Source organism: Salvia miltiorrhiza, chromosome 5 (assembly GCF_028751815.1).
Source record: "Salvia miltiorrhiza cultivar Shanhuang (shh) chromosome 5, IMPLAD_Smil_shh, whole genome shotgun sequence".
NCBI lineage: Eukaryota > Viridiplantae > Streptophyta > Magnoliopsida > Lamiales > Lamiaceae > Salvia > Salvia miltiorrhiza.
Window position 1 is genome coordinate 37,531,195 of NC_080391.1, and position 27,563 is coordinate 37,558,757.

General features: G+C 40.6%; 1 protein-coding gene and 2 long non-coding RNA genes across 3 annotated transcripts; all 3 read right to left on the reverse strand.

Moving 5' to 3' along the window:
* Positions 1-323: 323 nt before the first annotated feature.
* LOC131025875 (uncharacterized) lies at positions 324-18,082 on the reverse strand (the record flags this gene model as incomplete). The annotated part of the gene is made up of 8 exons (XM_057955660.1): positions 17,893-18,082; positions 17,239-17,775; positions 16,942-17,190; positions 16,487-16,899; positions 15,920-16,168; positions 14,841-15,472; positions 13,927-14,708; positions 324-685 (listed from the first exon to the last, which is right to left on the reverse strand). Coding segments are annotated over exons 1-8 (3,414 nt in total), but the record flags the coding sequence as incomplete, so codon positions are not given.
* Positions 959-4,108, reverse strand: LOC131024305 (uncharacterized). The gene is made up of 2 exons (XR_009101751.1): positions 3,625-4,108; positions 959-1,184 (listed from the first exon to the last, which is right to left on the reverse strand). It is a non-coding gene; the product is annotated as an uncharacterized LOC131024305 (long non-coding RNA).
* LOC131024306 (uncharacterized) lies at positions 10,610-13,723 on the reverse strand. The gene is made up of 2 exons (XR_009101752.1): positions 13,276-13,723; positions 10,610-10,835 (listed from the first exon to the last, which is right to left on the reverse strand). It is a non-coding gene; the product is annotated as an uncharacterized LOC131024306 (long non-coding RNA).
* Positions 18,083-27,563: the final 9,481 nt, after the last annotated feature.

Genomic DNA, 27,563 nt, shown 5'->3' on the forward strand with positions numbered 1-27,563 from the left:
TTTGATTAAAGGTAGGCTGAAAATTCGTCCAACACATAGAAGCCTTATATAGGCAAAGGCTAAACCTAATCTAATAAGGAAACAACTTAAAAACAAGCCCTAATAAGCCAAACAAGGCCCTTACTAAATAAATCCGAAAATAACAAGGCCCTATAACTCATGGGCTGCGAAAATAACAAAGTTAAACTAAATAAAAGAAGTCTTCAAAATAAATCACATCTTCAAGCTTCGGCCCACTCGCATGTAATGATATTAATTAGACTTGGGCCGACTCCACCATCTCCAATGGGTTTCTTCATCAACTCTTGAGCCCACACTTCTTGAACTAAGCTCATCAAGCTCTCCTTGAACTTCTTGGCTCGTGCTCTTGTAACCGGACCAACAGGAACATGCACCGGGTCTTGCACCAACGAACCTTGGGCTGCATCATTCCCCTCCTCTTGAAGGGCTGCATCATTCCCCTCCTCTTGAAGAGGATTTGTCCTCAAATCCAAAGCATCACCTACATCAAAAGGACTCAAATCAGTCACATTAAAAGAAGCACTCACATTATACTCACCTGGTAAGTCCAACTTGTAGGCATTGTCATTGATGCGCTCCAACACTTGAAATGGCCCGTCGCCTCTAGGAAGTAACTTGGATCTCCGCTGCAATGGAAACCTTTCCTTGCGCATGTGCAGCCATACTCAAACACTACTTTGCGACGTCCTTGGTTGGCTCGCTCGGCATACTGCTTCGTGCGCCTCTCAATATTCAGCCGTGCCTTCTCATGAATCTGCTTCACAAAATCAGCCTTTTTCTTGCCATCAAGGTTAGTATACTTGTCACGCCCACTATCCCAATGACGGGTTAACCGGGGTTATGACTTGGGGTGAACAATAAGAAATGGAAATGGACAATTACTTAACATTAAAGTATATGGAAATGTCATTCATAGATAAAATGCTGGGATCATATATGATTATTTGGATACTTATAAAACATACACATAAATGAGAACTGATTAAGGTGGGTTACCCAATAACACGTGTCACAATTTCATAACATAAAGTTATCCTAATCAAAGTGTTTTGCAGCGGAAAACGTGTGAGATATACATATGAAGATGTATACTCAAGGTTACATTTCTTGAAATGTCAAAGGAACACCCGCTCAACATCATTCCATTCCATCAACTGCTCAACCTGCACATTTAGAAATACATGCAGGGCTGAGTATAAAAATACTCAGTGGGCATAGCCGAAAATACAACATGCATACATATATAAATTGAACTGCCATAACAGTAACACACAGGTGTTTTCTTAAATGACCTGCGCTTACTAAAATATTTCTTTCATTTTCATAAAGTCGATCGGCCGATCATTTTCCTTCATATGATCCATATCTGTTCCTTTCTGTCACGCGCCGGGAAGGAGGCCTCCTTACCACGGACGCCAAGACCGGTCGCAAGCGACTCGCGGTCTCCATAAGTGTACACGTTAACCCTAGCTAGCGACCTTTGTCTAGCATAGGATCCCAATTGGATTTCCTTTAAAGTTGGCGAACCAACACAGATAGGATACATATAAAAACATAAACATTTTGGCAGTCAATCATTTCATAAACATTTCATTTTCATAACATTTTCATTTTCATAAAGGGCATTGAACATATAAGCATTTTATAAGAACTGAATAAATAGTCAAAACATATCATGCATATATATTCGCATATGAGGCCTACGTCACGCAGGGGATCTCTATATACGTAATAATAAAATAATGCCCACCTGTATAGGCAATGCCTGTCGTTTAACGTTATCTCTGAATCGGAATAGCAGTGCTAATCCTTCTGATGCTCGAAGCCTACAAGAAATCTATTCTCAATAGGTCTCCTTGTATCTAATCTTAAGTCATGGTGTAGTGCTTAACATTCTATGATTCACTTAGCCGGGTTTTCAAAATTTAATAAATAAATACTTGAAAATATTTCTCTTGAGTTAAGAACACCAACAATATTCTTACTCATCTTTCTTTAATGATTGGAATTATAATTAAAACCAATTAAATACTTTTATTCTTATTGCAAAATATAATGCAAATCATGTCATGTTTAGCATATAATAAGTAATTTACTTAAAATATGCACATAATAATAATTTAATATTATTATGAAAACTAGTCTTTGAAAATAATTCATCAAACTAATTAATAGTTCAATTAATTAAAAATAAGAAAGCCCAATTTAATTAATTGAAGGCAATCCAAAGTCTTTAAAAATAATTAATCAAACTAATTAAATAAAATAGGGAAGCCATTTATATAGATGAAATAGAGCCCATGCTTAAATAAATAATAGTCCATATAAATTTAAAAGATGAGGCCCAACTCAATAAAATAGGAATGGCCCAAACTGAATAAAATGAATCGGGCCCAGCTAAATAAAATTAAAAAAAATCGGCCCAAGCTTTTAAAAAAAATCGCAGCCCAAAACTATTTAAAAATAGGCCCAATACTCGGCCCAAGTCCCTCAAGCCCAAACCTCTAAGCCCAACCCAAGCCCAACAACCCCAAACTAAGCCCTAAGTCTTCCTCCCCCCTTCTTCTCCCCCATCTGTCGCACAACACTCACACACACATACAATTTGCAGATCTCACTCTCTCTCTCTCTCGGACTTCACGGCCGCGTGCCACCATCCCGGCGACGAGCGCCGCTCTGTCATCCTCACCATCACCCTCGACCCCTCTATTCTCCTCCCTCAAATCTCTCTCGACTGTCTCCCTCAAACGTCCGTGGCCGAGCAGCAGCAGCCATGGCCGCCGAGCTCTGCCTTCCTCCGCTGAACTCCGGCTGCCACGACCAGTAGCTGGTCGCCGCCCCTTCTCACCCTCTCTCTCTCCGTCCTCGGCCCGACATCAGCGGGCAGAGCCGCCGTGCAGCGGCCTCCTCTCTCTCTCACTTCCGCCAACGAGTAGCGGAAGCCGCTCTCTTCCCCGACTTGACTCGGCAGCCGACGGCAGTAGCTTCGCCCCGCCGTCGCCGCTCACCCTCTGAAACTCCCTCTCTGCCCGTCCTTGGCTGGGCAAGCAGCGGCACCACCGCCGCCAAACCCAGCCTCCCTCATCTCCCTCCGACGAACAGCGGCTGCCAGACCGCCGCCGACAAGTTCTGACCCAGCCAACAGAAGACATGCACCCTCGGCTTCACTCTTCTCTCGGCTGAAACAGGCCCGACATCCCACCGCGAAGAGCGGCGCCCGAGCCCTAGCTCCCTCTCTCTCACCGTGGCCGGGCGACAGCAGCGCCGCTGCCGTGCCGTGCCTCCGTCCACCTCCCGACTCAACACAACAAGTTCGAACAGAGAAAGTTAAAGCTTCAAGACTTTTTTTTCTACTCTTCTTTTCATTTTTAAAACAAATCATGCTTTCATTGATGTATATGCACAGATTATGTATACATATCTATTTTCATAGTAAAGTATGTTTATGATCGAAAAGATGCACTAAATATATGTATATGTATGCATTTCTATCTGATGCTCGGTGAAGTTGAAATTTTGGGGAAAGGCCTTGAGTTCTAAAACAATTGTTGCGAAAATAAATATTTAAGGCAAGGTCTAGGATCTATTCAGTGTGGAGAAAACCTTGTGATACTGATTTGTTGATCTGTTGAGGGAGAGTCCTTTAAAACCAAGCTTCTTGTGGTGTGAAAGCATGCAGCAACAAAAACTTTGTAAGTTCAAGTTCTGTTCTTGAAAGAGGGAATTTGGTGAATAAGGCCCTCCATCTGCGTTTTTCTTGTGAGAATAAATTGTGGTGATTTGTTTGAAACAGAGTTAAAGCTTCCCTTAGCTGATATAAAATGTTTTAGTTGGTATAGTGGTGTAAAGGGAAGCATATGATATAAAATTGTGAGGGAGTCGGTGGTTGATGGAATAAGTGGAAGGAAAGGTGCAGTGGAAGTTGGTGGTGGGAGTAGTGGAAGGGAAAGTGGGAGGAAAGGTGGAGAGTAGGTGGGAGTAGTGGAATAAAATAAAATAAAATAAAAAAAATCTTCCGGGTTGTACTATAAAAACTGTAATAATTCTTCAGGGTTTGCTGACTAAAAACTCGTGAAAATGCTTTAAATAAATATGCGACGCACATAAATTCAATAACTAAATTTACAAATGTTTTTGTAAATTATTTTTGTTGGAATTAAAAATAAATTCATTTTCTTTATATCCGGCGTGAATCCTCCCGACTTCTAAGTTCAAAATTACTCTAAATTTAGCTAGGAAAAAGCGGGGTGTTACATTCCTCCCTCCTTATAAAAATTCCGTCCTCGGAATTGCATATCTGGTATTCTATCTTGTGATACTAGTCATTCGTTTCATTCATCTCTTTTGTGGCCTTTTCCATCCTGTGATGGTTCCACTACATGACGAGAACAATATTATTGCCTCGTAAAACTTGAACCTTGCGATCAAGTATCTGGACTGATTTCTCATCACAACTTAGGTCTTGGCTAGGACTACTTTATCTTGCTTAATCACATGCTTTCTTAATTGCGAGGTGCTATACGTATTGTATACATCCACAATGCTTGGTGGCAGAGCCAACTTATAGGCTACAAAGGCCTAACTTATCTAGGATCTCAAAAGGTCCTATATAACGGGGTCGTAACTTGCCCCTATTTCCCGAAACGTATAACTCCCTTTGAGGGAGAAACTTTGAGGAAAACTCGATCCCCAACATTGAATTCTAATTCCAATCGGCGTTTATCGGCGTAAGACTTTTGTCTATCTTGAGTTTCTTTGATTCTTTGTTTGATGTGGTCGACTTTCTCAATCATCTGTTGGACCAGTTCAGGTCCTAACAACATTCTTTCACCCACTTCATCTTAGTAAAGTGGTGAACTACCTTAATTGTTTCCTTTGTCCTAAGTCACCTTCTCAGATTTGACTAGGAAATTCTAACATCAAACTTTTCTCATTATCTTGGTAACTTTCACTTAAAGATTAATGGCACTCCTTCTGCCATGTAAACTCATTTTCTCATTTTCAAATGATTATTTAATGTGGTTTTATAAGTTTCCATTGTGGTGGCGTTCCAACTTTATTCTTGCTGTAGCTTCTGGCACTTTAGTCAAAACATTCACTCTCTTAGCTTGAGCCTACTAGCCTTGGGGTTGGGTTATACCTTAAGTTTAGTTCTAGTGCTTTCCTTCCATTTCCTTTTTCTTTACCTCCATCTTGAGGTGGTGTACATATCTTGTTTGTGCGTGAACTTTTTCCTTCTCCAATTGTTGTAGTGACTCGATGGTGAGAGTCTCGTTCATTGCTTTTTCCTTCATAATATCTCCCTAGTTTACTAGGGAATTGAAAATCTCATGCCGCAATTCATTTACGAACTCCTTTACGCATTTCTCATTATTCATTTATAAATGACTTAAATAAGCATTTTAAACTCCATAAAAAAAAATTGATTTAAAACATTTTAATCCTTTTAAAATCCATACTCATAAAGCCTTAACTCATGCTCTATCTCATATTCTATCTCTTTACTCAATTTTATATAAACTCTCCACTCATCTCAAATCCTTAAGTTCAAGGATAGGTTTCAAGAAAATCATGGTACTAAGTCTCGATTTATCTCTCATATAAGGCTCGTCTAATCTCATTCAACACATAGACAACACAATCACATAAGGCACATAAGAAAACACAATCAAACATTATCAAAACATGCTCTGTTTTTACACTGACTCAACTTCAAAATCTAACATGTTCTTACTCCGACACCTCCTGGACTCGAGATTCATACCAAAAGAAAGGTCTTCGAGTCTATTTTCATATATAAAAAAAAAGTAGAGTCAAAAACTCCAAGTATTGTAGGAGATATGACTATTTTACTACAGTCTACCATATTCGGCAGTTTTGAGCAATCGAAAACTTGGATTTTTTTTATTTTTTTTTTAATAGTAAATGTTGTCAAACTGGGCTCAAATTTTGTGGATATCTAGCTAACTCAATAAGGTTAATACCATAAAATTTTAGAAAGCTAGATCACACAGGAAGCTACTGAAATGAATGACTCTTTCCCCTGCTCTCTGAAACTCTCGGTAGTAATGTGCAGTTTCGGTTTTGTATTTTATAAAAATAATAGACGAAGTCCAAATGACTTGAAATTTTACCGATGTTCTCAAGACTCATGTAGAGACTTGGTATTAAAATTTCAAAGCTTTTTGACATTGAAAAACCGTCGATCACAGTAGGTCAGTAGGCCTACGAAATTTACCAAAATCTCATCTCAAACTCTTAAAATACTCAACTCAACATTCCTTCAAGGAAACTCATTAAAGCTCATTTTAAACACATATAACACTCCCAAACATTCAAGCACAATATAATGCTCATCATACTCAAATCTTGACTCTCTTCTTACATCATAACCTCAAATCTCTAGTAAAACGTTTCAATGAACGCATCATTAAAATTCTCTTATCATTTTCATGATCAAAATTACTCAATTATTCAAACATGATATCATTCATCATATAAATCATTATACACATATAGATTCCCTTTTATCATGTACTAAACTCTAATGAAACTTCATGTATCATCATAAAACTCTTAATAAAACATGACAAACTTTCACATAATGGTCATAAAGCAATTAGACCTCATTTTATCAATCATCGACTTCTCAAAATATGAAAACTCAAAAACTCATACAAACTAAACTAAGTCAAAAATTTCTTAGCCAACAAAAGACTTACTCAAACATAATTATACACTAATATCATGCTCAAATACATATATCTTAAGCCAAAATAACTTAAATAACATATAGGCAAAAAGTCCTAATTTTTATTAAACTAAACTCTTTTGAAAATATCACTAATCATGTATAACCTATTGATCAAATCATAGATCTAACATCCTAGGTTACCAATTAGCACAAATCAACATCATAAAACAAGATCACATATAGATACACATGTATGTCATTTTCTTCCTCAAACTAACACTTTTCATTTTTCACTTCTCAACCTCAAGCTTCAATCTCATCCATCATTAATCATCTAGATCATCTCATAAACTCAAATCCATCATCAATACATCAATTGATCCATAGGATCTCAACATCCCAATTTTAGGTAAACTAACCTAATAGAAAAATCTATATCTCATGGCTAATCATCAAGATATTCATATATATTAACTCAATAATCATCAATCATCATATAAATCATCGACTCACAATTTCCCAATTTTTTTTTGTAAACTAAACTCAATCGACTTTCACATCTCAAAGCATATACTTTCACAACACACATCAATCATCAACAAACACCACATAGATCTCATTTTTTTTTTTTTTTTTTTTTCCAAATCAAGGAAAGAAAAAGAAAATTTTTGAAGGGTAAAGACCCATTTTTTTGAAAATTTTAAGAACAAGGGAGAGGTGATTTTCTTTCTTCATACAACATCATTCAAGCAAGATTTATGGAATACATGACCACTTACCCAAATTTCTCACCAAAACTCACATTTTCTCACTCTAGCTTGGAAGCCTTTCTTCAATGATTCTCTTGAATATAAGTAGCTAGGATGTGTTTATGGAAGATTTTAGAGTGGATTGAGGTGTTTTGTAAAATTTTTGGAAGCTCCGAAGGTCTCTTCAATGGAGGAAAATGGAGGAAAGTGAGAGAAAGAGGGAGAGAGGTATTGGTCGAAAATGATGAGTGAGTAGTGAGAGAGGATTTTGCAAGATTGTAAATGACCTTGTGATCTTTAAAGAGGATTTTGTAATCTTAAGGAAATATTGGCAATTAATGCCTTGATCTCTCTCTCTCTAATCTCTACACTATCTCTCTAATCTCTACACTCTCTTCAATAATCTCTACACTTGGCAAATTGTGGTATTTAGACACATGGTAGGGAAATTAAAGTAATAGGGTGAGAAGGGTGATCAAAAATAAATCACAAAAACTATGGAAATGTACTAATTAATAAAATACCAATACATAATTATTCATGTGACCACATAAAATAATTATAGCACTAATATTAGTGCACTCACTCAATTATAATATTCCTCTCATAGGAAAAATAATTTTAAAACAAAATATATGCTTGGAAATATTTTCATTAACCAGCATTCTTTGATTTCTCGGTAAAAATAAACTGCACTTGCTTTAGAAACTTAATTAAAATTTCAAGTGCTAATATCCTCAAATAAAAATCGTAATAACTTGCTCACAATGACATACGTAACAAAACTCACATAATCAATCAGTCACGTAATTTCACATAATATCACGTCAAAGCAGTCGGCAAACACAGACAAACTAGACGTCTCTCCGACCGATTTTTTTTTTTTTTACTCTTTCTTTCTCGACTCTATTTCCAACTCATTATTCCTATTTTCTTAATAGGACAATCAATCTCTCTGACATCTCAGTACTCTCAATAGTGTTAAGACACTATCTCACAACATAGGGAAAAGTACGGAGTATTACATGTACTATCAAATTTAGATAAAATTCATGACTTCATGCATAATTTAAAATTCATGAGGCTCATATAAATACACTTAACTCACTAATTAAAACTTATGCATCATATTTATAAAAATTTTCCTTTAACTAAGCAGATTAAAACACATATATAATGATTAAATCACATCAGATAAATCGAACCAGTTTTTATTATAAATGGATGCCGAATCCTAATTATTAATAATTAAGCCCTTAATCAGGAATTAAAAGTCGGGGTATGACATACTATCCACTTTAAAAGAAGTTTCGTCACGAAATTTGTACCACAGAAAATAATTCTGGGTACTTCTCATTCATGCTAGAATCGAGTTCCCACATCGCCTTTTCTTGATCATAGTGCTTCCAAAGAACTATTACTAAGGGTATCGACTTATTCCTTAGTACTTTAACTTTCCAATCTAGAATAGATTCGGGTCTCTCCTCATATCAATTGGATTCTCAATTCCAATTTATATACACGAGATTTACTTGAGAATAAGTTCCCTCGTTCTTTTGTGGCGGTTCATTACTCCTACCTCATTCCTAGGGCTCATCTATGGGGTATCCTAGTTTTCAAAGACCAAAATGGTCATCAACCCATTTCTTGTTACCTATCACATGCATAACACTTTCCTATGAATCTATCTTAAAACTATCATAGACCAATTAACTTTAAGCCCTCGTACTCGAACACTATATTACGATCTTAGCTTGGACTCTGAATTTCTATCATAATGAGTGGTCGATATCATTTATAGGACAAAAACTAATCTCAACCAATCACAATGAGACACAATTATATGAAGTCATAGTTTGGGTAGTATACTACATCGGTAGACTAACATTTCTTGGTCTTATCAAACAAGGGGATCTATTATAACAACTCACGAGTTGCAAGGCTCAAACTCAACACAACATCAAAACAAGGTGTTGTAGAAATTGTTCAAGAGAATCAAAAGAATGACCAGAGGGTATGAAATGATTAACTACTAGGTCGAACAAAATGACCTTGAGTATGAACCCATCTGGCTTTTCAACCGAAAGTTGAAACACATGGGTTTTCAACCCAAAAGACGTCTACTGAGATTTGGATCATGTGGACTGGCCAGGTCCAACATCATCACCTCCCAGTCACACGAGAAACATCGTCCCGAACTTGAAGAGCCATGAACATATTATACATAACAAATCATAAGCTCATTATGACAACTAAACTTATCTTAAGGTTCTCTATCCTATTGATCTCAAACCCCAAACCTCTCTTAAGACATATACACACAGACATACGTACACAGGCAAAACACACTATTCTTAAAATCTGTCCTGTAGCAAAAGTCGATTTGATATTCCGTCGCACTTGAACATTTGAACGTAGAGACTATGGTTCAACCTTTGATGCAACGTTTACCTTGAATTCGTCGCGTATCGTCATTCTGTGTTTTTCCTTTACCTCGTACATATCTTTCCATTCCTCTTTGTAGTTCAAAAGAATCATTGTTTTCTTGAGGGAGCTGAAATGCTCTAAGTTCTCTTTCATTCTTCTACATCATCACCTTAAGAATCTAGATTGTAGAGATATCCTACTAATCTAGTAGTCTATGTTCTTTTAAAATTGTGATCATGCAACTTATAGCAATCTATGTTCTCCGGGAAAACATATGTCAATTTTTCTATCATTCGTCTGATCATAACATCATAGATTGCGAAAATATGCCATGAAAGGCAAAACATTCAACATTTCATCATAACCTGCTCTTCACATAAACATATTCATGAAGCATTTTAGAACATTAACATCTTTAAAACGTTGAAACTGCAGTTACCTTCTTTCCTTGATTGAGCACGATGCAATGGAATGTTGAGCGGTGCCATATGAACCCGTGTAAGTCTAAAGAATCAAACTAGACTCGACTCTTTAAAATAAGGTTTCTAGGGTCAGAGCGAACGAACCGCTCTGATACCACTCTGTCACGCCCACTATCCCAATGACGGGTTAACCGGGGTTATGACTTGGGGTGAACAATAAGAAATGGAAATGGACAATTACTTAACATTAAAGTATATGGAAATGTCATTCATAGATAAAATGCTGGGATCATATATGATTATTTGGATACTTATAAAACATACACATAAATGAGAACTGATTAAGGTGGGTTACCCAATAACACGTGTCACAATTTCATAACATAAAGTTATCCTAATCAAAGTGTTTTGCAGCGGAAAACGTGTGAGATATACATATGAAGATGTATACTCAAGGTTACATTTCTTGAAATGTCAAAGGAACACCCGCTCAACATCATTCCATTCCATCAACTGCTCAACCTGCACATTTAGAAATACATGCAGGGCTGAGTATAAAAATACTCAGTGGGCATAGCCGAAAATACAACATGCATACATATATAAATTGAACTGCCATAACAGTAACACACAGGTGTTTTCTTAAATGACCTGCGCTTACTAAAATATTTCTTTCATTTTCATAAAGTCGATCGGCCGATCATTTTCCTTCATATGATCCATATCTGTTCCTTTCTGTCACGCGCCGGGAAGGAGGCCTCCTTACCACGGACGCCAAGACCGGTCGCAAGCGACTCGCGGTCTCCATAAGTGTACACGTTAACCCTAGCTAGCGACCTTTGTCTAGCATAGGATCCCAATTGGATTTCCTTTAAAGTTGGCGAACCAACACAGATAGGATACATATAAAAACATAAACATTTTGGCAGTCAATCATTTCATAAACATTTCATTTTCATAACATTTTCATTTTCATAAAGGGCATTGAACATATAAGCATTTTATAAGAACTGAATAAATAGTCAAAACATATCATGCATATATATTCGCATATGAGGCCTACGTCACGCAGGGGATCTCTATATACGTAATAATAAAATAATGCCCACCTGTATAGGCAATGCCTGTCGTTTAACGTTATCTCTGAATCGGAATAGCAGTGCTAATCCTTCTGATGCTCGAAGCCTACAAGAAATCTATTCTCAATAGGTCTCCTTGTATCTAATCTTAAGTCATGGTGTAGTGCTTAACATTCTATGATTCACTTAGCCGGGTTTTCAAAATTTAATAAATAAATACTTGAAAATATTTCTCTTGAGTTAAGAACACCAACAATATTCTTACTCATCTTTCTTTAATGATTGGAATTATAATTAAAACCAATTAAATACTTTTATTCTTATTGCAAAATATAATGCAAATCATGTCATGTTTAGCATATAATAAGTAATTTACTTAAAATATGCACATAATAATAATTTAATATTATTATGAAAACTAGTCTTTGAAAATAATTCATCAAACTAATTAATAGTTCAATTAATTAAAAATAAGAAAGCCCAATTTAATTAATTGAAGGCAATCCAAAGTCTTTAAAAATAATTAATCAAACTAATTAAATAAAATAGGGAAGCCATTTATATAGATGAAATAGAGCCCATGCTTAAATAAATAATAGTCCATATAAATTTAAAAGATGAGGCCCAACTCAATAAAATAGGAATGGCCCAAACTGAATAAAATGAATCGGGCCCAGCTAAATAAAATTAAAAAAATCGGCCCAAGCTTTTAAAAAAAATCGCAGCCCAAAACTATTTAAAAATAGGCCCAATACTCGGCCCAAGTCCCTCAAGCCCAAACCTCTAAGCCCAACCCAAGCCCAACAACCCCAAACTAAGCCCTAAGTCTTCCTCCCCCCTTCTTCTCCCCCATCTGTCGCACAACACTCACACACACATACAATTTGCAGATCTCACTCTCTCTCTCTCTCTCGGACTTCACGGCCGCGTGCCACCATCCCGGCGACGAGCGCCGCTCTGTCATCCTCACCATCACCCTCGACCCCTCTATTCTCCTCCCTCAAATCTCTCTCGACTGTCTCCCTCAAACGTCCGTGGCCGAGCAGCAGCAGCCATGGCCGCCGAGCTCTGCCTTCCTCCGCTGAACTCCGGCTGCCACGACCAGTAGCTGGTCGCCGCCCCTTCTCACCCTCTCTCTCTCCGTCCTCGGCCCGACATCAGCGGGCAGAGCCGCCGTGCAGCGGCCTCCTCTCTCTCTCACTTCCGCCAACGAGTAGCGGAAGCCGCTCTCTTCCCCGACTTGACTCGGCAGCCGACGGCAGTAGCTTCGCCCCGCCGTCGCCGCTCACCCTCTGAAACTCCCTCTCTGCCCGTCCTTGGCTGGGCAGCAGCGGCACCACCGCCGCCAAACCCAGCCTCCCTCATCTCCCTCCGACGAACAGCGGCTGCCAGACCGCCGCCGACAAGTTCTGACCCAGCCAACAGAAGACATGCACCCTCGGCTTCACTCTTCTCTCGGCTGAAACAGGCCCGACATCCCACCGCGAAGAGCGGCGCCCGAGCCCTAGCTCCCTCCCTCTCACCGTGGCCGGGCGACAGCAGCGCCGCTGCCGTGCCGTGCCTCCGTCCACCTCCCGACTCAACACAACAAGTTCGAACAGAGAAAGTTAAAGCTTCAAGACTTTTTTTTCTACTCTTCTTTTCATTTTTAAAACAAATCATGCTTTCATTGATGTATATGCACAGATTATGTATACATATCTATTTTCATAGTAAAGTATGTTTATGATCGAAAAGATGCACTAAATATATGTATATGTATGCATTTCTATCTGATGCTCGGTGAAGTTGAAATTTTGGGGAAAGGCCTTGAGTTCTAAAACAATTGTTGCGAAAATAAATATTTAAGGCAAGGTCTAGGATCTATTCAGTGTGGAGAAAACCTTGTGATACTGATTTGTTGATCTGTTGAGGGAGAGTCCTTTAAAACCAAGCTTCTTGTGGTGTGAAAGCATGCAGCAACAAAAACTTTGTAAGTTCAAGTTCTGTTCTTGAAAGAGGGAATTTGGTGAATAAGGCCCTCCATCTGCGTTTTTCTTGTGAGAATAAATTGTGGTGATTTGTTTGAAACAGAGTTAAAGCTTCCCTTAGCTGATATAAAATGTTTTAGTTGGTATAGTGGTGTAAAGGGAAGCATATGATATAAAATTGTGAGGGAGTCGGTGGTTGATGGAATAAGTGGAAGGAAAGGTGCAGTGGAAGTTGGTGGTGGGAGTAGTGGAAGGGAAAGTGGGAGGAAAGGTGGAGAGTAGGTGGGAGTAGTGGAATAAAATAAAATAAAATAAAAAAAATCTTCCGGGTTGTACTATAAAAACTGTAATAATTCTTCAGGGTTTGCTGACTAAAAACTCGTGAAAATGCTTTAAATAAATATGCGACGCACATAAATTCAATAACTAAATTTACAAATGTTTTTGTAAATTATTTTTGTTGGAATTAAAAATAAATTCATTTTCTTTATATCCGGCGTGAATCCTCCCGACTTCTAAGTTCAAAATTACTCTAAATTTAGCTAGGAAAAAGCGGGGTGTTACAATACTCATGCTCAGGTAATGGAGATAAATCCAATGGAGTCAAAGGATTAAATCCATACACAATCTCAAATGGTGAAAATTGAGTAGCAGAATGAACAGAACGATTATAAGCAAACTCAACATGAGGCAAACAATCTTCCCAAGACTTAATGTTCTTCTTGATAATAGCTCTAAGCAAAGTAGACAAAGTCCTATTCACTACCTCTGTTTGACCATCAGTTTGTGGATGACAAGTAGTAGAAAACAAAAGTTTAGTACCCAACTTACACCACAAAGTCTTCCAAAAGTAACTCAAGAACTTCGAATCCCTGTCAGAAACAATAGTCCTAGGCATGCCATGCAATCTAACAATCTCTCTAAAGAATAGATCAGCTACATGAGATGCATCATCAGATTTATGACATGGAATAAAATGTGCCATCTTAGAAAATCGATCAACAACCACAAAGATGGAATCTCGACCACGCTTAGTCCTAGGCAAACCTAACACAAAATCCATAGAAATATCAATCCAAGGTGCTGTAGGAATAGGCAATGGTGTATACAATCCATGGGAACTCACCCTAGACTTAGCTTGTTTACACGTAACACATCGACCACAAATTCTCTCAACATCACGTTTCATATGAGGCCAAAAGAAATGCTCATGCAGAACAGCTAAAGTCTTAGCAATGCCAAAATGTCCCATCAAACCCCCACCATGAGACTCAAGCAATAACAACTCACGTAAAGAACATTTAGGAACACATAACTTATTCTTCCTAAAAAGATAGTCATCATGCCTAAAATACTCTCCACTAGCAGCTCTCGCACATGCTATATAAATCTCACCAAAATCATCATCATGCTCATACAAACTCTTGATACACTCAAAACCAAGCAACTTAGCATCTAAGGTAGAAATCAAGGCATACCTCCGAGAAAGTGCGTCAGCCACCACATTCTCTTTACCTTGCTTGTATTTGATGACGTAGGGAAACGTCTCAATGAACTCCATCCACCTTGCATGCCGCTTGTTCAACTTGTGCTGCCCCTTCAAGTGTTTCAACGACTCGTGATCCGTGTGAATGACGAACTCATTGGGCCACAAGTAGTGCTGCCACGTTTGCAAAGCTCTCACCCATGCGTACAGCTCCTTATCATACGTGGGATAACTCAATGTCGCCCCGTTTAGCTTCTCGCTGAAATACGCAATGGGTCGTCTCTCTTGCATCAACACTGCACCAATACCAACACCAGAAGCATCACATTCAATCTCAAAAGATTTGGAGAAATTAGGAAGAGATAATACCGGGGCGTGGGTCAATTTATATTTCAACTGCTGAAAAGCATCCTCTTGCGCCTTGCCCCACTTAAACTCCACATGCTTCTTGATGACTTCCGTCAAAGGTGCTGCAACACTGCTAAAATGAGGCACGAATCGCCTATAGAAGCTAGCAAGTCCATGAAAGCTTCGAACGGCTGCAATGTTCGTCGGCGTTGGCCACTCTTGGATAGCTCGTATCTTCTCCTCATCAACCTGTACACCCTGTGCACTAACAACAAAACCAAGAAATACAAGCTTGTCCGTACCAAAAATGCACTTCTTAAGGTTAGCAAACAACTTTTCCTTTCGAAGCACATCCATAACAGACCTCAAATGTTCAACATGCTCATCATGATTCTGGCTATAAATGAGGATATCATCAAAGTAGACAACAACAAATCTGCCAATGAAAGCACGCAAAACATGATTCATAAGACGCATGAACGTACTAGGCGCATTAGTCAAACCAAAAGGCATAACTAACCACTCATACAAACCAAGTTTTGTCTTAAAAGCAGTTTTCCATTCATCACCTTCCTTAATCCTAATTTGATGGTATCCACTACGCAAATCGATCTTAGAAAAGACACAAGAACCATGCAACTCATCTAGCATATCATCTAAACGAGGGATAGGATGGCGATACTTTACCGTGATGTTATTGATGGCTCGGCAATCACAGCACATCCTCAAAGACGAGTCCTTCTTTGGTACAAGTAGAACGGGTACCGCACAAGGACTCAAACTCTCCCTCACATGCCCTTTGGCCAATAACTCGCCAATTTGCCTCTCCAACTCCTTTGTCTCCTCCGGATTGGTTCGGTAAGCTGGTCGGTTCGGCAGTGTAGCGCCGGGCACAAAGTCAATCTGATGCTCAATCCCTCGAATTGGTGGTAAACCGGCAGGTGTATCTTCGGGAAAAACATCATCAAACTCCTGCAAAACAGAACGAATAGAAGGGGGTAGAGAAGAGAGGTCGTTAGTAATAACCAAGTTCTCCTGATATCGCAACAGCATGATCGGCCTCTCCTCCTGTACACACCACTTCAAATCACTAGCCCTAGCAAGAAAGGACTTATGAATCAACCCATTCTCCTTCTTCTCCACGGGCTGCTCCTTTGACTTCACCTTGTCCGCCTCCTTTTGCAATTGCACTTGATCCTCGTAAACTTGTTTAGGAGTAAGAGGAACAAGCGACACCTTTTTCTGCTTGTATTCAAATGAATATTTGTTGGTGAAGCCATCATGAATAACACGGCGATCAAACTGCCACGGTCGCCCCAACAGGATATGGCTCGCTTGCATAGGGATCACATCACACACAACCTCATCCTCATACTTCCCAATGCGAAACGGAATCTTCACTTGCTTCGTCACTTTGATGACGCCTGTCTCATTCAGCCACTGCAAACGATACGGCTTGGAATGCTTCTCCGTGGTCAGCCCCAATCTCTCAACCATGGCTCTACTAGCCACATTCGTGCAACTCCCGCCATCAATGATCACACTACATACCTTGTCTTGAACAAGACATCTCGTGTGAAAGAGGTTCTCCCGCTGCTCTCGCTCATTGGGTTGAGTTTGAACACTCAAGGCTCTCCTAGCTACAAAAAGCTGTCCATTGGGCGCGAAAATCTCCTCACACTCCTCCTCATCATCGGTACCATCTACATCCTCCAACTTCGGCATATCAGGATCGGTCTCATCACCATCCGTCACGACTTCGCCGTCATCTCTCATGATCATGATTCTCCTGTTCGGGCAGTCACTCATAATATGCCCGAAGCCTTGGCACTTGAAGCACTTCTTATCTCGATTTCGACCATCAGAAACGGCCGAAATGCCCTGATTTGCTGCACCGGATCCCTCGGGTCGGGACCTAACGAACGGCTTCTTCTCCTCTCTCGGCGGTGCCTCCTTTTTCCATTGATTCCCTTTTGACGAGGAACCATTAGAAACTGGTTGCGATTGCCTCCAGTTGCCCTGATTCTGGCGCTGGTTGCTGCTGTTGTTGCCCCTCCTCTTGAGTTGATTCTCGATCTTGATGGCCATGTGAACCATGTCCTCCAACTCAACGTAGTGCTGCAACTCCACCTTATCACGAATATCCCAATGCAAGCCAGTCAAGAATCTCGCCATGGTCGCCTCTCGCTCCTCCACCACATTGGCTCGAATCATGGCAACCTCCATCTCTTTATAATACTCATCCACACTCCGACTGCCTTGCCTCAAAGTCTGCAACTTGTTGAAAAGCTCGCGGTAGTAATGGTTCGGCACAAAACGCTTCCTCATCACAGCCTTCATCTCCTGCCAAGTCTGAATAGGCGGCTCACTGTTTCTCCTCCTACTCGTCACCATCTGATCCCACCAAACAAGTGCATAATCTGAGAACTCAATTGCTGCCAACTTCACCTTCTTGAGCTCTGAATAGTTGTGGCAATCGAACATAAGCTCCACCTTTCTCTCCCAATCAAGATACAATTCTGGATCATTCTTCCCTTGGAAGGGCGGAACGTTCATCTTAATATTGCCCAGATTGTTATCTTGCCAAGTTCTGCCGCCATCATCCTCTTCGTCAAATCCTGTATCATCTACATGCTCCTCATACTGACGGTGGAATCGACCTCCGCCACCACCACGGCCTCCTCGCCCGCGGCGACCTCCTCGTGTGAAAGTGGTCTCTCGAGAATGAGACTGCTCCATCAGCTCGATCTTGTCGTACACTCCCTCGATTTCTGAGTGTAACATCTTGCCAAATTCTGAGCGAAGTGCCTCCACTACGAGTTTCAACTGTGGATCCATAACAGGGCCATCGCTCACATCCGCACCCTGTTCATCTTTCTTAGACATAGTGACAAAGAAAACAAGAAACGGTTAGTGAAACAAAATAAAAGGACCTCACCACCTCACCAACACTCGTGTATCACTCAAGATGAAATCACTCAGCGCTCGTGTATCACACAATTCAACGGCTTTTTTTTTTCACTCTAATAATCTCACTCTCTCGTGCCTTTTTCCACTCAATTTCTCTCTCAAGGAATCAAATTCCCTCAATCTACCAACTGAACTCAAAAACCAACTGCACCAACGAGATTGCCAAACTGTCTCAACGAGAGCACTCAATGAAACGTCCCACAAGAGACCACACCAACAACACTAAACGGATACGAAAAGGTGGGAAACCCCCAACGAAAACGAAAACTACCAGAAACGCAGACTGAACAACCCAAAAAGTACTGCACAGAAACAGGCTCAAAACGCTCTATTCTACCCAAGGATTTCAGAAAACACAACGAGAAATAATCGAAAACTGGAAAAAAAAGTGTACGTCGAAGCTGTCCCGAAAGGCTCTATACTACCCAAGGACTCCAGAAAACACAACGAGAAATAAGCAAAAACCGGGAAAAAAGTACGCAGAAACTGCCCCAAAAGGATCTATACGATGCCAGTGAACTATATAGGAACAAGATGCTGTAAGAAAATTTTCGGAAATTCTATACTCTTTTTTTTTTTTTTTTTTCGGACCCTAACAGACTATAGGTTCTGAGAAAAAAAGAAAATTCAAGAACCAAACGAAATTATGACGTATGGATTTATATGGATGTGTGTAAGTCGTATGATGATGGATGTGTATAAGCGTGTATGTTTATGAGTAAAATCAGACCACGCAGATAACTGAATTCAAAGATATTATGGTATTGAAATCACAGCAGAAGAAAATCAGACGCAGAAAACGGAACAGAAAACTCGGACGTAGAGAACCCTAAAAACGCAGAAAACGGAAACCCTAAAATTCTACCCTTGACACAGAAACGAAAACGAAACCTGGATACGAAACGCGGCTCTGGTGCCAAATGATACGATCCTTGCCGATCGATCGAACACAACGCACGCGGAAGACTGAACTGGAACGGAAAGGATGGAAATCCCAAAACCTCTGAATCTAACCCACGGAATGATTTAGGCGAACTGATCCCTAAACCCCAACGTGCAGTTGACGCAGCAACTCGGGGACGCTGAATGACACCCGACGAGGGTTGGTTGATCTCGCCGTTACGTCGATAAATTGAATTCGTCTTGGAAAAATCAAGAAGAATTCGAAACTCTCAAGAGAGAATAAAAACTCACAATTTGATTAAAGGTAGGCTGAAAATTCGTCCAACACATAGAAGCCTTATATAGGCAAAGGCTAAACCTAATCTAATAAGGAAACAACTTAAAAACAAGCCCTAATAAGCCAAACAAGGCCCTTACTAAATAAATCCGAAAATAACAAGGCCCTATAACTCATGGGCTGCGAAAATAACAAAGTTAAACTAAATAAAAGAAGTCTTCAAAATAAATCACATCTTCAAGCTTCGGCCCACTCGCATGTAATGATATTAATTAGACTTGGGCCGACTCCACCATCTCCAATGGGTTTCTTCATCAACTCTTGAGCCCACACTTCTTGAACTAAGCTCATCAAGCTCTCCTTGAACTTCTTGGCTCGTGCTCTTGTAACCGGACCAACAGGAACATGCACCGGGTCTTGCACCAACGAACCTTGGGCTGCATCAACCACTGAGGAGTACGTCTCAAAGATAGTCGGCTCTGAAACAACAGGCTTAGATAAAACTGGCATCGGATCAGCTAGGGGTAGAGGTATAATCAGAAATGGCTCCTCGGGAAGTGGGGGCACAACAACTAGCTCCCCTCGCTGGGCTGGTCCCTCATCCTTTCCATAAAGCGGTGCAGATGGCTCACCATCCGCGAAATAGTGGTAACTCAACATCACTATAAATCCTCGAAAATCTGTGTCCATAAAACGACCAGACTCGGTCCTAAAAATATATCGCGACACCAGTGAAGCTGCCTAATCCTACCACTCGGGTGGCAGCTGCGGGACCAAATGTGTAATGGCCTCAGCCTCGTCAATCCCGTGGATACTAGCCTCCAACCAACGACGGTGGTAAAGCGCTAGAAACTCTCCAAATGTATCGCTCTCTCTCGGTCCAGTAGTCCTGAACCAACGGCGCATCGCCTTGCTATATAGTCTCTGTATCGCTGCCTCTTCTCGACTCTGCATCCTGTAATATAAAATATCATGTCCATTAGAAAATGGATACGAAACTTACTTGGTACATCTCAATCAACAACATACTTGTCCTCGTTTGATATGGTGGGCCATCGGCTATACTAGCCTCATCATCTCTCCTCATATTCCACATCAACTGTCTCATATCAGAATCCATCATCTCAAACAATTCCGTCATCAAAACAATTCATAACTCATTAGTGAATCAAACTCAGCTCTCAACAGGAAAGCAACAAGAAACAACATCAACCTCTTACCTCATTAAGACGGAGGAGATGGGGTGCTGGGGTTTCGTTTCGAACTGACTTTCTCAAACTAGCCTAAGAATTCAATTTAGACTAGTACTCAATTTAAAAAGATATCAGTAATCAAAGGTTCGACTCAACCAAGCAATAGACTCAGAGCAGATGACCTGCTCTGATACCACCCTGTCGCAGCCCGATTCCCGACGCTAGTGATAGCGGGGTACTGTTGGATTTATATACTGAAAGCAAGAACTTTATGCTTGTATACAATGATTCCTGTTTTCACTATTCTTATCTCCTATCTGATTGTGTTCATGATTGCATATGCATGTTCTTTATCTCTGTATAAGTAGATTATATGGTGTACAGATCACAGAAGACCATAAAATTGGAATAACCTTAAGAGATATAATATGATCACAGCCGAGATAACTCTAGGACAAGTTATTGGTTTAGGCTGCAGTATAGATGGAAGTAGTTTGTCTTGGCTACTTGTCTATACTGGTACGTCATTACGTATTGATAGGACCACAGTTTGAGATGTATTCTACTATCTGACTTAAGTGAAGAATCAAGATCTCGGTGACTTATAAATCTTAATACTAATAAGTATTCATATATATATGTTAATTCGTATATCACTTTGACTTACTATGGGTGAAAGTTATATACTAACTCGAGTACTCTGTATCTTGGGTGATAGCGGTTAATATATGATATTTGATTATCTGTATTAGTACCCGTATCCGGTATAGGATAATGACATCCCCTTAAGGAGCTCAATAAGGTTTATTACGCTAAACCCTGCAGGTTGATTAAGTTCAGGCGTAATAATAAAGTTTGAGTGGTACTGCTTAAGGAATTATTAAGAGATTAATTAATTTAAGCTGTCAGAGCTCTAATTAATTAATGGATGTCGGATATTTTAAATACGGAGATTTAATAAGTCTAAATACAAGCCCCGACTCATCACCGGCAATAAAGGGGTAAGTCGGTATCGGTTCTCTAGTGGAATGAACTGATATTTATAAATTAATTATGGTCTGGGCTGACCATGGATAAATTAATTTATTTGAGGCCCATCTTTATTCCTTGTAACTGGTCCCTGGGCTGGCCCAATGTCTCCTAGCCCAAGAAGACAGAATTTTCGGCCCTCACTAAGAAAGTGGCGCCTCCTCCCATTTTCTGTATTATTAAATACAGCTGTCAGCTCTCAGGAAAATATACTGATAAAAATTAGGGTTTTAAGAGCAGAGGGAGGCGCAGGAAACGTGTGAGGCTTTTCTGTCTTGGGAATTTCCATAGCTCGTTGTCCATCCAAAGTTGGGAATTGAGCGGGATACAGTCGAGAAGATCAGAGCTGGAGTCAGAATCTTTCGACGCGATCATCAATCGTTTGTGCATCCGATTCTCAAGTAAGTTTTCCTAACACCTGTGTGCAGCTGTTAAATTCATAGGAGCATGTTAGGAATTAATCGTTGTATGATGAATTAATAATAATCCAAGAAACGATCATCGGGCAATCGGGTATTAATTCAATTTAATATTCCTTCAATTGGTATCAGAGCCCAGGATTAATTTCTTGGCTCTATTATTAATTTGTGTACGATTAATAATATGCGTTGTTTTTACTGCTGTTGTTCTTCGTGGCTTGTTGATTCGTGGAATATGTCGTTTGACGTTGTAATCGTTTTTCACCACGAGAAAATCCGTGGTTAGATTAGGATTTCAATTGTATTTGTTTTTCCGTTATAAATCTGTAAAACTGAGGAACGAGACGAGGATGACGACGAATCAACAACGAGGAACGGTGTTTGGAGTAACGGAGGCGCAACGGACACGGAGCGAGCAAGGCCGCCGGCGCCGAGGGCTGCACGCGCACGAGTGCTTGCACGCTGTGCGTCGCGCGCCTGGGCAGGCGCCGTGCGCCCTTGCTGCGCTGTTGCGTGCTGGGCGAGGCGAGGCGAGGCTGGGCCGGAGCGAGGGGAGCGGTGCGCGCCTAGGGCTGCGCGTGCGCGTTCGCGCGCTGCGCGCCCGGAGGGCGTTGCGCGGCCGCTGCTGCCGAGCTGCTGTCTGCGCGCCGAAATGCCGAGGCCGACTGCTGCTGCTGCTCGTGCAGATCAGACGGGCAGGAAGGAGGCGGGCGACGGGGCTGTGCGCGTCCGGGGGCAGCGCCTGCGCCGCCCAACGGGCGGCGCACTACCGCTGATGCCGCTGCCGTCCAGTCCACGCCGGGAGTCTGCTGCTGCTGCTGCGCTCGCGCTGGAGGCCGCGCTGGAGGCTGCTGTGCGGCAATGGAGGCTGCCAAGGGCGGCGGCGGCTAGGGTTTCCAAACCCTAGCTGCGTTTCAAACCCTAGGGGGCCCAAACCCTAGTTTGACGGGCCCATGTGTTCGGGCCGAGTTTTTTCATTTAGTTTTGGGCTTGTTTTCTATTTTATTTTGTAATAGAATAGATGTTGGGTTCCACGAATGGGTCACGAAGAATTTTAATTCTTTTATTACTGTTCTTTGCATGTCGTGGTTGTTAATCCCTTATGCTCTTTACCTGCTTTTGCACGTCTTTGCTTGTTAATATTTGTTTATTAATTTCGCTTAGACGAGCATGCTAGTAGGTTTACCGTTTTCTTAAGCATGTTTTAGAATTCTGCGAGCATGATTTACATGTTGCGTTCTAAAGAAGCATGTTTAGGTTTATGTGCTTGAGCATGAACAAACCTTTTGAAAGAAAAAATGACTAAGCTGTTTAATAATTTTTATAGTGATTAAAAATTATTTTAGACCTCCACATGCGGTCTCTAGACAAAGTGATTGGCGGTATGGGTAAACGTCCACCCGCGTGGCTTACTTCATATTTGTTTCTCATAAGTTTGTCAGAAGAGGTTTCTATAAAAATATTTAAATTCATTAAAGTAGTGGGAGTTATACAGTAAACGTCCACCCGCGTGGCTTGCTTGTATGATTTTCACAAGTACTTTGGAGAATGATTTTAAATAAGATAACCAAAGTAATTAAATCGAAAGCGACATGGTCCGAGTGAGTATGTCAATTTTGAGAATTTAATTATTAAGGTTAAATTGTGGTCATTGCTTAGATATCATATCAAGTACAATGTACAACTCCCCGCGGAGTCCCTTCTTGATGATGATATGGTCTAGTTAAGGTGCCAACTATTAATTTCTTTTGTCAAAAGGTTAAGTTGACATGGATAGAAATTAAACGACTAGGTAAATAGTCTGGTTGAGGAGTTCGTGTGTAAACGTCCACCCGCGTGGCTTGCATATGGATTCTTTGAGCAGTTGGAGGTTTCACTAATATTGTTTTATCAAAAGGTTACAATATTATTGTTACGAACTATATGTGTTTCATGTTCTTACATGTTTATTTGTTCACTTTCAGATATGTCTATGTCTCCAATTATTAACATTCTAGCAAACAATCCTCTCATCGGTCCAAATTACACCGAATGGAAACGCCATATTATGTATATTCTTGACGCTGATGAGCACAGTTTTGTGCTTACTACTCCACGTCCCGCGCCCTTAACTGATGAGTCCACTGATGCGGAACGAGAAACGCATAAAAGGTGGCACAAGTCAAATAATATGGCCAAGTGCTATATTATGATGACTATGTCACAAACTTTGCAACTCCAGCATCAGGTCATGAATGACGCGGCTGAAATCATGTTAAACCTCAAGGAGGTTTATGGGGAGTCCGAGAGGTCTGCTCGTTTTAACTTGATGAGAGAAATCTTATCTTGTAAAATGAGCGAGGGCAGCTCGGTGCACGATCATGTCATGCATATGACAAATTTGTTTGACAGGCTTGATCTGCTAGGAGGGGGGTATCGAAGGCGAAGCCAAAGTCGATATCATCCTCAACACTCTCCCCAAAACCTATGAGAACTTCCGACTCAACGTCGTTATGAGCAAGGCCAACTATACTCTCAATGAGTTATTGAATGCTCTAGTTTCGGCCGAGGGAGTCATGGGCACGCGCAATGGGAAAGAGGTCCTTGTTGCTGCCAAGGGATCTACTTCTTCGTCGAAAGGCGGGAAAAAGAAGTGGAAGGGTCCAAAGGGCAAGCATGACCATGAGGCTAGTGGGAGCGGTAAAGCCAAAGTTGATGGCCCTACCGGCGGCGTGAACAAGCCAATGGCCAAGGGAAAGTGCTTCAAGTGCGGCAAGGTTGGGCATTGGAAGAAAGATTGTCCAGTGCTCAAGGCAAAGGGTGATATGATCCTTGCCGATCAATCGAACACCACGCGAACGGAAGACTTGAAAACACGAACATAAGATGGAATCCCAAAACCTCTGAATCTAACCCACGGAATGATTTAGGCGAGCGAATCCCTAAACCCCAACGTGAAGTTGACGCAGCAACTCGGGGACGCTGAATAACACCCGACGAGGGTTGGTTGACTCGCCGTTACGTCGATAATTGAATTCGTCTTGGAATAATCAAGAGGAATTCGGAATTCTCAAGAGAGAAATAAAACTCACAAGTTTATTGATAAAAGTAGGTTCATTTTCGTCCAACATAAGCCTATATATAGGCAAAGACTAACCCTAATCTAAGAAGGAAACAACTTAACTACCAAGCAAAGAAGCCCTAATTTTCGTCCATCATAAGGACTACAAATAAGGTATGCGAAAACCAAACCAAACTAGGAGAATAAACATGGAAAATAACTCCTAATCTAATAAGGAAACATATCCTTAGTCAAAACAAGGTATAAAACTCAAAATTGACTCAACTAAGGCCTAATTTCAGCCACCCTAACATAACCCACGAAAATTATAAGATAAAACAAAATAAAAGACTCTATTAAATCAGCCTACATATGCAACGTAACTTGGGCCTCCATGGCATGCATCAAAGGAACAAGGTACGTCACAAGTTTTGGTAACAGAAACATGTTTAGCTTCGTTTTCTACTCATTCGTGGGTAGTGGATACGGGGGCAACTGACCATGTTTGTTACACCTTGCAGGGGTTCAACCCAACAAGGGAGATAGCAAGTGATGAGATCACCATCTCCATGGGCAATGCGTCGAAGGTCGCAGCTGTTGCAATTGGAGATTTATCTTTATGTTTTGGTGATGACATTTTAGTTTTGAGAGATATTTTATATGTGCCGGAGTTTCGGCGGAACATAATTTCTGTTTCAAAGTTGTTTTTGAATGGATATTCTGTTACTTTTGATGGGGGTGTCTCTATCATGAGAGATAACAAGATTATTTGTTCTGGAATTTTGAACAACTCTCTCTATACTATTACATGTCCAATGAATAACTCTGTCCATGTTGCATCTACATCACAAATTCTTCCAAATCCAAATAAGAGGAAATATTATTCTCATGAACAATATACACATGCGTGGCACCTAAGGTTAGGCCACATCAATCTAAATAGGATCCAAAGGCTCGTTTCAAATGGAGTCTTGAAAGACTTTCAAGCTGTTCCATTTAGAACCTGCGAATCCTGTATAGAGGGAAAGATGACGGCAAGGCCTTTTAAGGCCAAGGGGAATAGGGCCTCGCATGTGTTAGAATTGATTCACTCTGACTTGTGTGGACCGATGTCCACTAGAGCTCGTGGAGGGTATGAGTACTTCGTCACTTTCATTGACGATTACTCAAGATATGGGTATATTTACCTATTTCAACGCAAGTCTGAATGCTTTGAGAAATTCAAAGAATTCAAGGCGGAAGTGGAGAAGAGATTGGGTAAATCTATCAAGTCATTGCGGTCTGATCGCGGTGGCGAATACCTCGGGAACGAGTTCTTGCAATACTTGTCAGATTCAGGGATTACATCCCAATTGACTGCACCGGGTACTCCCCAACAGAATGGTGTAGCAGAGAGAAGAAATAGAACTCTTCTGGAAATGGTAAGATCAATGATGAGTTATGCATCATTGCCTATTTCGTTTTGGGGATATGCCTTGGAAACAGCGGTATACTTGCTGAATCTAGTGCCTTCCAAATCGGTTCCTAAAACTCCTGTCGAGTTATGGTATGGGTACCAGCCCAGTCTAAACCATATAAAGATATGGGGTTGTCCTGCATACGTGCTAGACAAGGAAGCGAAGAAATTGGAACCTAGATGTGAAGTAATGCTGTTTATAGGATATCCTAAAGGAACGAAAGGTGGTTATTTTTATAATCCTAAGGATCGGAAAGTGGTTGTTAGCACCAACGCACGATTCTTGGAACAGGATTATATAGATAAACACAAGTCTAGGTCCGAGATTGTCCTTCAAGAAATCGAAGGCAGTGGACAGGCGATTCCATCACCCCAGCCAAGTGTGCAAGTGAATGCACCACAAGACACTGCACAAACCATTGTCACAGCTGTACCACCACCGCTTCGTCGTAGTGGGAGGGTTGTAGTTCAACCCGATCGATTTATGTTCTTGGGAGAATCTTCGGATCTGATACGATCCTTGCCAAATGAATTGGAACGAAAAGGATGGAAATCCCAAAACCTCTGAATCTAACCCACGGAATGATTTAGGCGAACGGATCCCTAAACCCCAACGTGCAGTTGACGCAGCAACTCGGGGACGCTGAATGACACCCGACGAGGGTTGGTTGATCTCGCCGTTACGTCGATAAATTGAATTCGTCTTGGAAAAATCAAGAAGAATTCGAAACTCTCAAGAGAGAATAAAAACTCACAATTTGATTAAAGGTATCCTGAAAATTCGTCCAACACATAGAAGCCTTATATAGGCAAAGGCTAAACCTAATCTAATAAGGAAACAACTTAAAAACAAGCCCTAATAAGCCAAACAAGGCCCTTACTAAATAAATCCGAAAATAACAAGGCCCTATAACTCATGGGCTGCGAAAATAACAAAGTTAAACTAAATAAAAGAAGTCTTCAAAATAAATCACATCTTCAAGCTTCGGCCCACTCGCATGTAATGATATTAATTAGACTTGGGCCGACTCCACCATCTCCAATGGGTTTCTTCATCAACTCTTGAGCCCACACTTCTTG